We start from the raw sequence: 15,431 nt of genomic DNA, 5'->3' as shown, positions 1-15,431 counted from the left end.
GATATTTCTGGTTGACTGAGCAATTCATTCTCGACATGTCACATTGAATTTCTTCCATTATAAAACACTGCTGCCTTCTCCACTCCAAAGGCAGATTGCCTGCACCTATTTCACCCAGTGAAATATTGCTTTTCCCCTCAAACAATCTTTTTCATCCCAAAGTTGTGAAAAAAATACTTGAAGCAGTGATAAGTCTATGTTCACAGTGCGCAGGATAGTCCAGGTTTTCCATATTTTCCTCCACTGCACCACTTCATACTGGCTGATGGGGAGTTCATCATGCTAACCTGACATAATAACCTGAATCTGCTGCATTAACACATTTACATTCATCAATTACATTCAGCGTCAACCCCTTTATGTTATATCACACAATCCTACCTTTCTATACGCTAAGAGCCTTTTCATTTCAGCTGTTATTGATGTGATATTGGGGCATCAGAAGAATCAATTTGTTAGTGTCACACCACATGGTGCTGCTGATGTCAGAGTTTTAACAATAAATCTATGGTGTGACACGTGATGTAAAGAAAAGGAATAAGTCTTTTGGCTGAGCTATACTTGCACTATGTCTCATCCTCAGCGGCATCTTGTGGTTAGCTCCACCACTTCACAAAGCCTGATACCGCCAGCCAGCACTGACTTTGCTCTGTGTCTCCGACAGCTCTGACAGCCCGGCAACAGAGATTGATGTTGCCCAGATAGAAAATAGAGGAAGAATGGCAATTATGTCAGGCTAGAAGAAACATGTGTCTGTGTGCCTGGATACAAAAGGCTCTGGCTGCATTGTTATCGTTCTCAATAACCCAAGGTGTGTTTGGGAGTAAATGGATTGTCTGTAAAGAGCATCTCTCTCTTCTCTTCTCTTCTCTTCTCTTCTCTTCTCTTCTCTTCTCTTCTCTTCTCTTCTCTTCTCTTCTCTTCTCTTCACCTTTTTCCCCTTATCCCATTATTTCCTCACGGATTTCTTTCTATATTCATAAACAAAGATAGTGTTATAGATCATATTTTGCACAAGAACCAATATTTATAGACACTATTTTTTTATTTTCGTAGTGCAACACTCGCAATAATATATATTGTATAATGTTCATTGGTCTGAATGTCATGAGGAATACCCGGCATTGAGCAGATTTCTCTTTATTGCTCTTTCACAATCACCCACTCACAGCATATGCAGGCCTGATGGTGCACGTGCGCCACACAGAAAATTATCTTAAAGCTATCATTATTGCAAATCCACATTCCTGCTCCTCAGGAACGTGTATTGGACCAGATCCAGGCTGTAAACCACAACTACCATCCTTTCTCAGTGAAATGTATAGCGTTATTAGAAATGTCTCCATTATAAATACTGATTTCATTTGCCAGCACTGTGAAGCTATTCATGCTCCAGAACACACGACCATTTATGAAGAATTTAACGACACGGTCCACTGGCTGTCCAATCGAATAGAGTTAGCGAGGATGAGAGAGTTTGTCAGGGCCGTGGTGAGTCTGCAGTAATGGAAATGACAGTTTTGGAGAGAGACAGTAGAAGGGTCATGGCTCAAATCCAGCCTCCCCTGTTTCTGTCCTGTCCAAACTGGCTGCCCTCCTGAGCTTCCACTCACACAACTTCATATGGGGCTCGACTGGAGGCGCGAGTCAACTCAAAACACTGCGATTGTCCTGACATAATTACACTGTGCAAATCAATTACACTGGAGGAGTATCAGTGGTGGAAATCATTGAATTGGCTGTCACAAGGCACCGTCAGCAATTTGTTTTGACTTGCTAACTGTCCCCTCATGTCTATTTAAATGGTGGTCTGAAGTTGGATGGTGTTTGCTTTAGTTTGCATTAGCAAATGGGTTTCTTTAAAAGGTCGCACGGCGTGTCATTTATTTGGTGGTGGTGTATTTCCTTTTTCAACGGCATGGCAGTCTGTGAAGGCTGGAGAAATTACAGCATGGTGGATTTGGATTGAAATTAACTGCTCGCTACAAATCAAAGATGTGTCACTCAAGCACAGACAGTCCCCAGTTAATTTATGAGCGCGGGGATGAGCCTCTTCTCTGCCTGCCATCTATATCAGCAAATGACACATTTATATTCAGCAGAATATGAGGTTACATTTTGTTTTACACCTATGTTGACATTTAATTCAAAAGACAACGGCCAAGAGGGCAAGGCTATTCTCAGACCCATTTTAATGTATTTGAACATCCAGCCGTCATAAAAACGAGCCCTGATTTTATTGTGATAATGGAAACGTAGACTGGAAAAGTGGATTTGGAATTGGTTTGCACATAATATCTTGTGCTATAAAATGAGATTTGCAGCCATAGGGGAAACAAATCAAGATCCTTTCTTCAGTTATTGGACCATGGAAGAGAAAATGCAGTTATTTTAATGTGGCTGGAAAATGATTCTCTGTTCATAGTGCCCATGCATTGTGTCAATCTCAGTGTTTAGAATGTGATGGGGGGGGGGGGTTCAGGCAACAACAACACATCAGTTAAAAAAAGGTTGAACTAAACTAATCTAACTGAAGCTGTATTTGTAAATGATTAAACATGGATGTGAGAAAAGAGAAGAGAAGTGGAAAAAAACAAACATCAGAAATGTCTACCAGAGAGCAGCAACAGTATGTGTGCATACCTGAACTGGCAAACCTAAAAGCCAAAAAAAAGGTCTTCATCACATGTAAACAGACGTGTAGACTGCAGAAGCCTGTAGGTTCAAGCCTGCAGCAAATCTATCTGCATGCAATATGTAGATTTAGATTTGTATCTCAGGGCAAACAATCCTCAAGCAGCACAGTATTTCATTTCATGCTGAGCATTCAGCTGCAGTGGTGCATAAATATTCATGAGGACTCCTCCGAAGCCATGATATAAACATAAGAATATGGCTAGTGACAGGTATTAGACAGTGGTCACATTGGATCAAACAGATTCACCTGTGTTTGATGCTGCATAGGTAGATGTGTGCATTATTACTGTGATTAGAGGACACATGTGAAGAAGAACAGAGCAGCTTCTCCTCCTGTAATTGTTGTTTTAGAAATAGTTTTGTTGTAAGTAATGAACTATTTGGGTTCACACTCTGTGTTAACCCAACCAAACCAACACTGGTAATTGGAAGTGGTTGTACAATTTAGTGAAAGTTCATCTTAATCAAAGTTGGCTATTTTGTCCACAGATGGCTTTGTTCTTAAAGTGGCTACCACTGTGTTCATGAATGCAACCCACTGTGGAAGTCCCTGACCCACGAAGATGATATAGTACTGGATTTTTGCTACACATACATGCAAGATGTGTGATCAATCATCTGTCCCTGAAGCCTTGGCTGTGAACATTATCCTAACACTTTTCCTCAACACAATTTTTCAGAATGAGTATGAATTTAGATTCTTTTAAAAGACGAAAGGGATGGTGACTATTTTAGTTCTTTCGTTTGCAGTTATAGCTTTGTAGTGTTCAGAAACAGTGAGATTATTTTAAATTGAATGTGGTTTTGGAAATCAAATCCATGTAAATGTTCTAAACTTCAAAAGCCAGTACATCCACAGCCTCATTTGTTTGACTAAAATAAGACAGACTGGGTAGAGCAGTTACAGAAAAGTACTCTTAAACCCAGAAAATGTAGTCGACTGAAATCCAAAACTCTGTCAGTGCTTGTGTTTACACTAAAACAAATATTACTGCGCAAGTACAGCACTCTATCTGGAAACTATTACCCTCAACAATCTGTCCCCTCGCTAAGCGCTATGATATGCGTGGATGCTCCAACCTAGACAAGTGATAGACGAAGGTGCTGTGGTGGTCAAATTTAAAGAAATAGTCCAAAAAGTAAATTTTTACCAGGGAACACAGCTTTGTTTTTGTGTTTGTCTGTGTGTGTGTGTGTGTGTGCGTGCGTTTCTTTTCCATTTTAGGAGTATCAGGTTTATTTTTCAGACGGAACAGCCTGTGAAAAAAAACAACCCGAGAGAGAATCAGTACACGGCACCGTACGTGCAACAATACAGAGCTATTTCCCCAGGTATGCAGCTGTCTGTCAAATCTACACTGCAGTCTGCGCTTTAACAGACAAATCATTACGGCGCCGCAAACACATGCTCATTCTAAGAGAGTTATTACAGAGACACATCTGCGCTGATTCGGATGAAGAAGGAAAAAACACATCCCATGTAAGAGGAAATCTGTTCAAAACTGTGTCTAAAACAGAATGTATTAAGAGTGGCTGAGTCCCTTGGTACACCTGTCCCGAATCCATACAAGCATACAAACCGTCTATACTCAAAGCTTACAAACTTCAACGTTTTTGCCATTGGGGCCATTCTTCACAAACTCATATTTTGCTGCCAAATATTACTCATACTCACAGTGTTATTTTAAATTCTAGTGGAGAGCCAAAGGTGTCCAAAGATACCAAAAATGCCAAGATGCATTCTAGAGGGGAAGTGCATAAAATGATACACCAAATATTTTCAATTACAACCGCTATTATTGTAGGGGAAATGAAAAATATTGCGCCTTAAGAAGTGAATGTAATGCATTTGAAAAGGATTTACGTAGGACTCTCTCTTGCAATTAAGGGATTTTGTGGCTGGTTTACATGATTATTAATGAGTTACTAATGTGAAAAGAGTCATTAAAAGGATTGAGTAATATTAGCTCCTTTGCCTCTGTTTTCCAGTCATTAGTATTCTCTTCCATTCACTCCGACTGTCAAAGCAAAACTCTGTTTAAGAAGCCATTTTGACGTTTTAGATGATGTGTTGAATCACATTGTTAGTATTAACATACCTGTAATTGTTTTTTTTATTCATTCACTCCCTGCCGTTGTGCTGTTTTGACAGACTGTGCTGAGAAGAGGTTATAATCTGTGTGACAGGTGACAGTTTCCCTTTTCTTCGCGTGATAAGATGACAATTACCCAGTGAGCACTGCAATTTACATCGAAAAGCAAAACAAAAAACAGCTTCTCCTCTGTTTAACAAAGACACAAAAAACATGGCAAGAAACAGAATAACTGATTACGTTCTGCAAATAATAGCCCTCAACTATTAATCATTATGCGAAGGATGTCATTACAAAAAAACTCATTACAGTTTAGCATTTAGGAAAAAGGACAGTGCTTTGGGAGACATTTATAATGTTTTTCATGGGCAAGCCTCTTTGGAATAACAAATGTCCTGACAAAACACAAAGCCATTAATAACTTTGCGGCATCAAAGTAAACAAAAAAAAAGAATACAGAAACAACATATGGACGGTTGAATTCATGCACCTACACAATAACCACCATTACCTGTGAATTGTTTGTGATGCTCTTTCACTACCAAACAAAAAGAGAGTGATGCTACACCCAGGCCACTGTTTTGATAGAAGAACACAAACCTTCTGCAAATATCACCAAGAAGACTCTAGTACAATACATATATATATACATAGATAAACCTATATTCAGTGTCATTTCCATAAAATATGCCTTCAGTGTATTCCACATCAGCACAGGGCTGAAATTTTGACCTTGACCTTTTTGTCTGAAGCAATCGATAGTGAAGGTCGTGACCCTAAGCCCAATCAACCTGCCAAGTTTGATTCAAAATCCGATACAATGCTTTGAGTCTTTGCTGTGACTGATAGACAAGCAACCGTGACCGCAACACCCTCCTCTGCTACTGCATAGCTGGCATGTGTAATAAAAAGTTAATAAGTAATGCATGTCTTTAAATCAGTGATGTTTTTTTGAGGGAAGTACGAATGCTCTCTCGCTTTTTTTTTCAAGGGTTTGCAGAGTTCATAGTGAATGCATCTGTAAAAGCATCAGGTTTGGCAGATGCATAAATAGCATCTGCAAAATGTTCAATGTCACAAGTTTACATTAACATATTTATTGGTACATGATGTACTTGTGCAGCGTACTTAAGGTGTGTTAAGTTTATACATAAACACATGCACATCTATAATAGCTTTTTGATTTAGAATGATAAGTGCTGTCCATGTGAAGGGTAATGATTTCTGTAATGATGATGACTATTTCATATTTGATATAATTAGTGGTTTAGATTACAGTATGACTAACCATAGAATGTACTCATGTTGTAACTCAATCAGCCAGGATCTGCTCTTGTTTTTGTGTCGCTTCTTTTTCCAGTGAGGCAGTAGTGATGTGGGCAAATGTAACATGATCGCAACACAGAACTGAAAACCTCAGAGCATCTGAAATTATTACGAAAGGAAAAAAAAACAAGGCATATAATGTAATTACTTCCTGGGTTTAAGGGAACGTCAATCAAGGGCATATCTCAAAATCGCTTAATGGGATATTGAAATATTCTCTTCCAGTGTGAGACACGGAAAGCAAGCGCTAATTAGTATGAATGACGAGTGCTAAGATGACTAATGCTGCTGAGGACGGATTTTAATTGAGAATAATATAATGAAGTATCCTGCATATTTGCCAGTATGCACTCATTGGTCTACACAGGCCTGAAAAAGATGAGCGTTAAAATGGGTCGACAGTATGCACGGCAGCAGAAGCCTTTGTCCTAGAGCTGAGGTGTCATTCATTACAGGACACACACGCACATCATATCAATGTGTGTGTGTAGCTCATGAGAGGACCCAATGCAATTTAGTGATGAAATTGTCTTTGCTGTTATTGGCGTGTTTAAATTAACACAATGTGCATATTAAGTCAGGAGGCAATTACAGTGCGAACGCGTGTGCAGATAATATTTGATACTACATACTATTCCTACCAGCAGTCTCTGAGTACAAAACCATGTCAAACAATTCCATGCGAACAGTCAATTCATGCATTAATCGTATAACAAATTGTTCACATGCTAATTTAAGAGGCAGAGATATGATTCAGCAACAGGGCTGTTTCTGCAAACACGCCCAATAGGAATAGAAAGGAGCTAGTTTGCCTTTTAATGTCTAATCTTCCTCATCATTACTGAGAAGTATAATATACTCAATGGCCCCCAAAGGCCCAACATAAAACACAAACACAGCAGCTGGAGGGGCGGGGGTGTGTGTTTGGATGTACCCGTCGTAAGATAAGATATTAAGGGATGCTGGTTAGTGAATGTAGCATCAGCAGGCTTAAATAGACATTTAAAGGAATTCATCAACTCCGGGCTGCGGTTTAGAGATTTTCACCCGCTTGTTACATCCACAGAGCTCATGTCACACTGCATTAAAAGTAATCAGATGGGGAATTAAGCTCACAGTTTTATTTAATTCCAGAAATATATATATGTACATTTTAAAAGGCGCTTTGATGGTATTCATGAGAACAATCTGTCTACAAAAAACATTACAAGACTAGAAGGCAGTCAGAGGGCGCATACCTCCATCAAGGCCGAGTAGTAGGCCAATTATGACGCACCCCTTGATGTCCGGATCCAAAGCTATTGTCCCAAAATGTAACTGGGCTTGTTATAGCGCCACCATCAGGTCGACTGATGTTCCAGTACACAGATTCATTCATGAGATATAGCATTTTGCACATAGAAGCCACGCCCACTCAACTTTGGCAGCCAATTACAGCAAAACGATAAGGAATATCAAACAACAACAATATAACTTTTGTCCTGCTTGGTCCAGACATTCTACATGTAAAGGTTTTCAGACAATTAACTCATAGATTATAGGACAATTTAACCCTTTACACCCGAGCTAGGGCTGGATAATATTGTATTATATTATTTATTCATTCTCAGGCGGTTTTCATTTCCCATCTTTGCCAAAACCAAACCCCCTACAGATTGAATAAAAATGAGGTAATGCATGTTTCGTTCAGCATTAATCTCAAGATTACATTGATATAGTGTAGTTCTCTCAGGAAGCAACTTATGTCTCCACAGTGTGTGTAAGTGCAAACATGTTCCATTTAAACAGGCTTGACAGACTGTTTCACGGAACAAATGACCTAATAATTATGGGTTACAATTCTAAACCCATATCCAAGTGATGGAATCATCTGGTTTGTAATTGTTATAAATTCCCAGCAGCCTCAGCAGATGTATGGGGAGGATGTTGCTGAGATGTTTTCGACACCTTCACAAAGTCTTAAATCACTTGTTAGTGAAGAGATGTTGATTATTGTTGATAATTATAGAAACTTTAGGCAAATCAGCAAACAAAACAGTGAATCTACTTTTTAAAAAGATGTTTTTAACAAGCCCTGCAGTTTTGTCCGTGCCATGTACTTTATTCAAATGATGGAATGTGCCAATCAAAAAAAACAAACCTCCATTTTAAACACGTTATTCAAAAACTAGTTTAGTTTTCCCTGCATATTATTTTGGTAGAAAGCAAAAACTTCCTGCTTGAGACCAATCAACCACTCAGCCACTCCACTCTGGGACAGAACCTAGATGAAGTTTCAGGATCCATTGCGAGCGGGTCAGCAGCGCTCTGCTGTTTAGAACTTTGGCTGACTGACAGCAGCTAACCTCCACAAACAATATCTCTGCTGTGGGTTTGTGTGTGTGTGTGTGTCGTTCCTAAGTGTGCTATGAATATTCTACTGACATTGTGCATGCCTAAGCAGTTACCACTTTTGACAGACAATTGACAAAAATAACCCTCTTCTCTCTTTATTTAGAGAGTATACGGATATGAGTGGTCAAAATAAACTGCATTAAAAGCCAAGAAGAAGTGACGATACGCAAATAAAACAATCTACAAAATAGTATACTGATTCAACAGAAGACAAATGCCATAATCGCGGTGTTCATTATCCAAAACCGAAAGCGCAATATGTCATGAATAAAAGATAAACCTGGATAAAATGACTAATTGAGTTTTAATATTTATGTCTGTCTGTCTGAACTTCTAGCAACTACAAAACATGCCTCTATGTCACTCACAGCTATTTTTAGTGGTGTAATTGATTTAATTTATGATGATATCAAGCCTGAGAATAACCCTTGCAGCTAATTGTATAATGTGTCTGGGGTGTACAAAGCCTACAAAAACTTGTGCCATTGATTTCTACTGAAGCTTTATTCTATTGAAAACAATAAGAACGTTCAGGTAGCGTTGCTTTGACTTTCGCAATTCATCACTGTAACGCACAGTCCTCCTCTAACTGCAGCTAACTACTTCCTTACTTAAAGCCCATAGCGCTGAAATTTGGCCCGGCTAAGAAACAGTTGATGACTTCCCAGCAGGAGTTCAAATCCTTGTCAGTTTGGCGTCTAAAGGAAATCTATTCAAGACGACAATAAGATAGATATTTGACCGTTTCAATTTACATGTAGCAAAAAGTGGGCAGTAACTTCATACTACTATTTTACAAGTACATTTATATGAAGGACTCATTTGCAAAAACAGATAACCACCTTTTTATTTAAATTTAAAGTCATATTCTTAATCTCCATTCTAAATGTTTTGCAATTAGATTTTTCTTTCTTTTTTTAAACCACTCTATAAAAAGAAGTTTGTCTGCAAATGAGCTGTTCAAAAGTTCCCCCCCCCCCCTCCCCAAAGGACCAACATGTCCCTGGGTTTTGAGGAATCAGCATGCAGGGAAGCACATTTGACGCCATTGATTCATTATTATTGTTATTATTATTATGTATCTTGAACAGTGACAGTGGTGACAGAGTTTTCTAATGAGTTTCTGTGAGGTTTAGATTGTGTTATCCATTCATGTTTACTCCCCCCCGGTGTCTAGCTGCAGGCCACTGTCGATCTCTGAGTGGGTGTCAGACTTAAATTTGTCAGTGATATGTGTGACCGTGTGTGTGTGAGCGTGTGTGTGTGCAAAGTGCTGTATTAGTGGAGTGGCTGTTTAGTAACACTCAACAGAAACTAGCATGCAGCCTTGCAGCTTTGCCCATTTTCCTCTCCTAACACGTATGAGCTTTGCCTGAGAGGAGAACACTTAATGTTCTGAATTAAATAACTTAATTCCTGGCCTTGGTTGTATCATTCTGCTTGTCTGTGTACATCAACCAAGCCTGTTTCTCACCTAATACAGGAATATTATTACACATCACATCAAGGAATAAATAGAACAAAGCTTTTGCAGTGGAACTGTGTTTACCCTTGAAGTTAATTAGTTAATTTCCCATGGCTCAATGAATAACAAAAGGCAGAGAGTCAAGGTGAAGTCAGAGCTCCTTATGTTGTCACTAGTATTTACATTTTTAATGTACAGACGAAGGATATAATAACAGCGAGGCACAAAGGTATAGAGCCACTTCAATCAAATGTTAGATCGACAGAATTATTACTCACTAACGCATTAATTCAAGAATCACATAGTCGCATGTAATCACTTTGAAATAAGCAGTATCCAATAAAATAAAATCTTCACTTCTCCACTTATGTGTAAAGTTTTAGCAATTTTTCTTTTGAATTTGACATTAATTCGCCAACTAAACTCAGTAAGACAAATCCTTTGTCTCCAGTGTCAACAGGAAGTAACCCTGATGATGCCTTCAGGGTCACATTGCCTGGCCCCTTTCTAGTCTACAGCCTCAAAAACCTTCATATGGTTGTTTTCACTTACTGAATCATGCTCCCCAGGACCAATGAACTGAATTTGACATGTAGAATTGTTGGAGTCATCTTATTAGCTCTGAACCTGAATCAAAACTTGCTTTTCAGATAATGACTAATTTGTTTGTTGGAATTTCACAGACATCTGACAGGAGCTTACCTGTGACAGAATCACACCCTTAATAAGAAGCAGGTCGTAAATAAAGATTATTAGGTTAATTCATTGTTTTGCATTTATTACTCTTTTGTACCTCCATATAATTACTCTGCGCTGCTTTAATTGAATTTGAGCAGAAGCCAACAGAAGATAATTTGTTTGCAGGTTACCAAATGGCTCCAGCGTTGCCAGGCAGAGAGGAAATGACATATGGTTGAAAAGCATAATTCATCTGGCTGAGACACTGATACCCAACCATCAGAGAGGAAATTAATTCCTTTGCCTGCAGCACGACCAAACAACATTAAAAACAGGAATAAATAACAACAGGAGTGGAAATGCCCACACCTCTCTCTTGTTGTATTCAGAACCAAAATCCAATACCCAAGCCAAATTACAAACGTGGAGCTTGCTTTATCTGATATGTGGTGTGTGTGGGAGACTTTGTGTGGTTTTTATGTGGCAGGCTGAATGAGATTTGATTGGGTGGGCGTATCAGTGTGTGTAGCATGTTAAAGAAGTGCTTCGTTATGTATGCAAGAGCCGCTATCAAAGAGAACCACGATGAAAAGCAGATTGCATGTGCATCAATGTGTCCATAATTGCAAAGTATATTTCTTGGCAAACTATCATGGATTATTGACCATCACTAAGTAAGCACAGGAGACTGTTCAAATGAGGATCATCTCCTCCAGCACAGCACAGCGCAGCACAGCACAGCAGTCTTTAGGACTGTATGTCATTGATTAAGCCTATATATTGCATTACATGTCAAAACACATCACACTTACACAGCGGTGTGTGTGTCTTACAAGTACTTAATGCACCAACATGTAAAGGAACAGTCACACTTTATATCTGAGCATACAGGGTATCAGGAGAAATGGGAATAGTGAAAACATGCATCGTCACATTTAAACAATACACAAAGCAAGTAACATTGAAATAAAATAATGCAATTTATACTTACTACGGTATATTATGAAATAGATTGTACTTGTATTTATAATGTATTTTCATCACCTACTAATTATCCAGTGGGGTCATGATTACACATAGGCAGTGATGTTTATGCTCTGCTTCCTCCAGGTTCTATATGGCTACATTACATCAACATCACAACCTAAATTGAACCTACACTTCGTTATGGAGTTATGATTCCTTACCTATATACATACATATTATAAATGTACTTCATGGTAAGATTAGTGCATCATAATATTAGCCTGTATGTAAGGAAAAAGGAAGTCAAAGATTTCTTCCCTTCAAAAATCTTTCTTTCCTCTGGTTTCCCTTGGATTTATTGATGCATGTGTAGATATACGTCACTATTATCAGAAGTTCATACTGTGATCATGGCAGCAGCGTGCAGTGGTGCAGGCGTTTCCCAATAGCAGCAGAAGTTTCAAGTCAGAGACTCCTGTGCACTTAGGAAATAAAGCTGAGCTTCAGGTGAAAATTACATTTTGAAGGTGATAGCTGAGCTGAGAGGGCTGTAGCTTCTGTGGATACGAGGCACCATGGCAGCAGAGTGTAGATGGCAATGTGGAGAGACTACAAGTGCAGGCGGTGTAAATGGCAAGAGAGACAAACTGCTAACTGGGCTAAGAGCTAATGGCTGCTCACTGGACAACAAAATGGATCTATTTATGCACCGCTGACCTTTGTACTATTCACTGCCACTTTCAGGACTGTTCTACTACTGTGTTCTTTTATCTAGCTTCTCTATTTGTGTCTGGGCTAATCTGATATGAAACCATAGCTCACATTAACAAACATCATTTCTTGCAACATTTACTTTGGATTTATTTATAAATGGCCACAAAATCGATTTTTACTATAATGGTGAAAACATGTATATAGTCCTCCTCCTCATCATCCTCATCCTCTTTTGTTACATATAGGACTTTAAAATGAGCCTGTGGCCTTGATAGCATTTTGTAAAAGGTTTCCACCTTTACAACTCAAAACAAATGATTTGCAAAGGTTGTATTAAGTGGAATTCACTTATCATTTACTCAGTATGTTCCATTCACTCATAGTTCTGCCTTGAATGCATCTGAATACACTCAAAGTCAGAATAACGTCTGAACAAACACATTTGCACATGATGAATGTGAGTATTTGAATGTGGCTACATAAATACGTTCAATGTCACACACAAAGCATGAGGACTTGGATGGAAGCAGTGCATATACAGTATTGACACATTTGAAGCCTTTGTCAAGTCTGAATTACTTACACTGATCTCCATCAGGGAACATTTCAGACCTACATACCAAGCTTACAGCGTGAGTGGCTCTCTAAACATTGATTTAGGCCTGAATAGGATCAGCTAGGGGTTCAATGTCTTGCTCAACAACACTCTGAAGAGTGGAGGAGCCCAGAATCGAACCAGGAACTTTCCAATTCCTTGACCACCCCGAGCCGTGCTGCAAAATGATGTCAGACAGTTGTTGACAAAAGAAAAAAACAGTCGACGTTGAGGTAAGGAAATGTTTTGACATATTTACAGTTAGTGTTTTTCTAAATGTGCAATAATAGAGGCATAATCCAAATAGATAGAAGGCAGAGGGAGATAATCATGTTAGTAATGTTGCGTAATCTATTAATCAAATAATGTGTCCGATGTACCGTACAGATGTACAGGGGAGATGTAATTACAATATGAACCACACGTCTACTTTTCTAGGCTTACAAATTGACTGCAGTACAACATGAACATGACAGATTTCCTGAAAAGCATTACATTCCTGCATTGACAGTTGCAGACTCTTTCCGGTAGAATTCTGTGATGCAGCATTTTAAAAACATAAATCATCATCTCACAAAGATGCATACAATGATTTCATTTTTACAAAACACCATCGCACCACCTCTGCTCTCCCACTCCTGGGGCTACTGTTATTATAATTAGCACCCAACACCCTATTATTGTTATTATTACACCTGAGTGCTATTTTAATAAGCGGTCTGACATTAAGATTTGGAAAACTTGCAGGTAGATTAGAAATAAACCACAGTAAACACTAACACAAACAGAGTTTAGACTATAACCCGTAACTTTGCATGTAATCACAGTCACAAAACAGTGATTTAAGTGGCACAACTTAATCATTATTACAGCAATGCAGGCGTTCCCCACTGACACACACACTGGCAGCAGTTTAACCACCTGGAGTCTTAAGTGTTTTTTTTTTTTTTTTGTAATAATGTGTCTTTCATTGCCATCCTAAAAAGAAGCTACACTGCAAAAAAAAAGAAGAAGAAAGTCGGTTAAACCAGGTGCTCGGACTAAAGTCAGCCAATCAGCTATCCCAGAAGTAGCAGCGTTAAAAATTTAATTGGCTTGCCTGTAATTAATTCCTCTCAGAGTGGCGACATGTCACATGGAGTTAAATGCGGTGTTTTCGGGGGGCGTGGTCTATCATGTTTGGGGCGTGGCTTGTTTGTTCCACACATTTCGCCTTGTTCATCACTACAGGCTGAAAGCTGGAAGCTCCACCGGAATAGTCCGCGTACGCGACATCATACCCCACTTATGATCCACCGTCTGTGGGACTGGTGTTTGTGCTTGTTAACAAAAACCCTCCGAGGTTTGTAGTTTAAAGCCAAGCGAGTTATACTTCTTCTGCTGCCATCATCACAACAGCGTCAGAACTACTTTGGGGGAGAAAGAGAGAAGAGAGAGAAAGGGGAACTTGTGAGAGAACCGTGGAGGACATTGTCAACTACGCGTGTGGACAGTTCGTGGACTTACTGCGGTGTTATTATCGACACTTTGTTTCACGTTTTTCTGCCTAAAAGGAGAGGAGGAGAAAGAAGAGGAGGAGGAGGACCCGCGCTGAGTCGCCGGTCTCGTGGCTTCTGTGCGTAAATGCTCCGTGTGCCGCTTGGTTTGGGTCCAGACTTGATTTGGGCGTCCTATCAAACGAACCAGGTGTAGGAAGAGGAATATCTCAAACTTTCAAGGCTTCTTCTACTCGAACCCTTTTCCTCTTTCCGTCAAAGCTTTGGTTCAGTTCTTCCCCCTTCAACCGCCGCGCTTTCTCTCCGTCCGTCCGTCTCTCCGCCTCCGTGCGTTTGGATTGTAACGGGCACAAACACACACACCGAGCTCCGTGCAGAGTAGCTCCAGCTGCTCGGCTCCTTCCAGGCACCATGGATGTAAGATTTTACCCCACAGCCGGGGGCAATGCTATCCCAGGAGATCCACAGAACCTGGATTTTTCCCACTGTTTGGGCTACTACAACTTCAATAAGGTGAGTAGCCGGGTGTTGTGTTTGTGTGGCCACGCTGGGAACCAAAGCTGAAACGAGTGTTGTGTTGTAGCTGGTCCGGCTTAATAATGTAGCGCAAATTGTGCCTGAGAATAAGTTGATTCAAAGTGATCAAAAGCAACCCGCTCCTCCACCATTTCCTCTATTTTTTTATGACAAACTTTGTTGGCCAAACGAGAACACCGAGTGTGCTACTTTTGCCTCCTCAGATCAGCCTCATTGCTAAACTCACCACAGTGATGTGATCCACAGTTATGGGCGCTGTTGGCTACAATCTCATGTTTCTGAACATCAGCGGAGGATCATTGCTTCAATCTCCTATAAGCCTTAGAATATGATAAAAGTGAGACGTATCCCGTGTCAAACAAACCGATCTGATGTGCTGTGATCCTGTTTCATTAGCCTCCACATGATCTATTTAATACCATGTTATGGAAACACTTGCCTGCCCTTTGTGTTACCCTTCTTATCTCGTT

General features: G+C 39.6%; 1 protein-coding gene across 1 annotated transcript in view; it reads left to right on the top strand.

Moving 5' to 3' along the window:
• The first annotated feature begins 14,172 nt into the window (after window positions 1-14,172).
• tox3 (TOX high mobility group box family member 3) overlaps window positions 14,173-15,431 on the top strand; it is a 40,925-nt gene continuing 39,666 nt past the window's right edge. The window contains exon 1 of the mRNA XM_076155995.1: window positions 14,173-14,937. Within this exon, the coding sequence (XP_076012110.1) occupies window positions 14,836-14,937 (102 nt within the window). The 5' untranslated portion in view covers window positions 14,173-14,835. The remainder of the gene's footprint in view (window positions 14,938-15,431) is intronic.

Source organism: Genypterus blacodes, unplaced genomic scaffold, assembly GCF_046128005.1.
Source record: "Genypterus blacodes isolate CSIRO-AG114 ecotype Tasmania unplaced genomic scaffold, CSIRO-AGI_Gbla_v1 ptg000067l_1, whole genome shotgun sequence".
Lineage (NCBI taxonomy): Eukaryota > Metazoa > Chordata > Actinopteri > Ophidiiformes > Ophidiidae > Genypterus > Genypterus blacodes.
The sequence above is the reverse complement of the archived record's forward strand: the minus strand, read 5'-3'. Positions and strand labels throughout refer to the sequence as shown.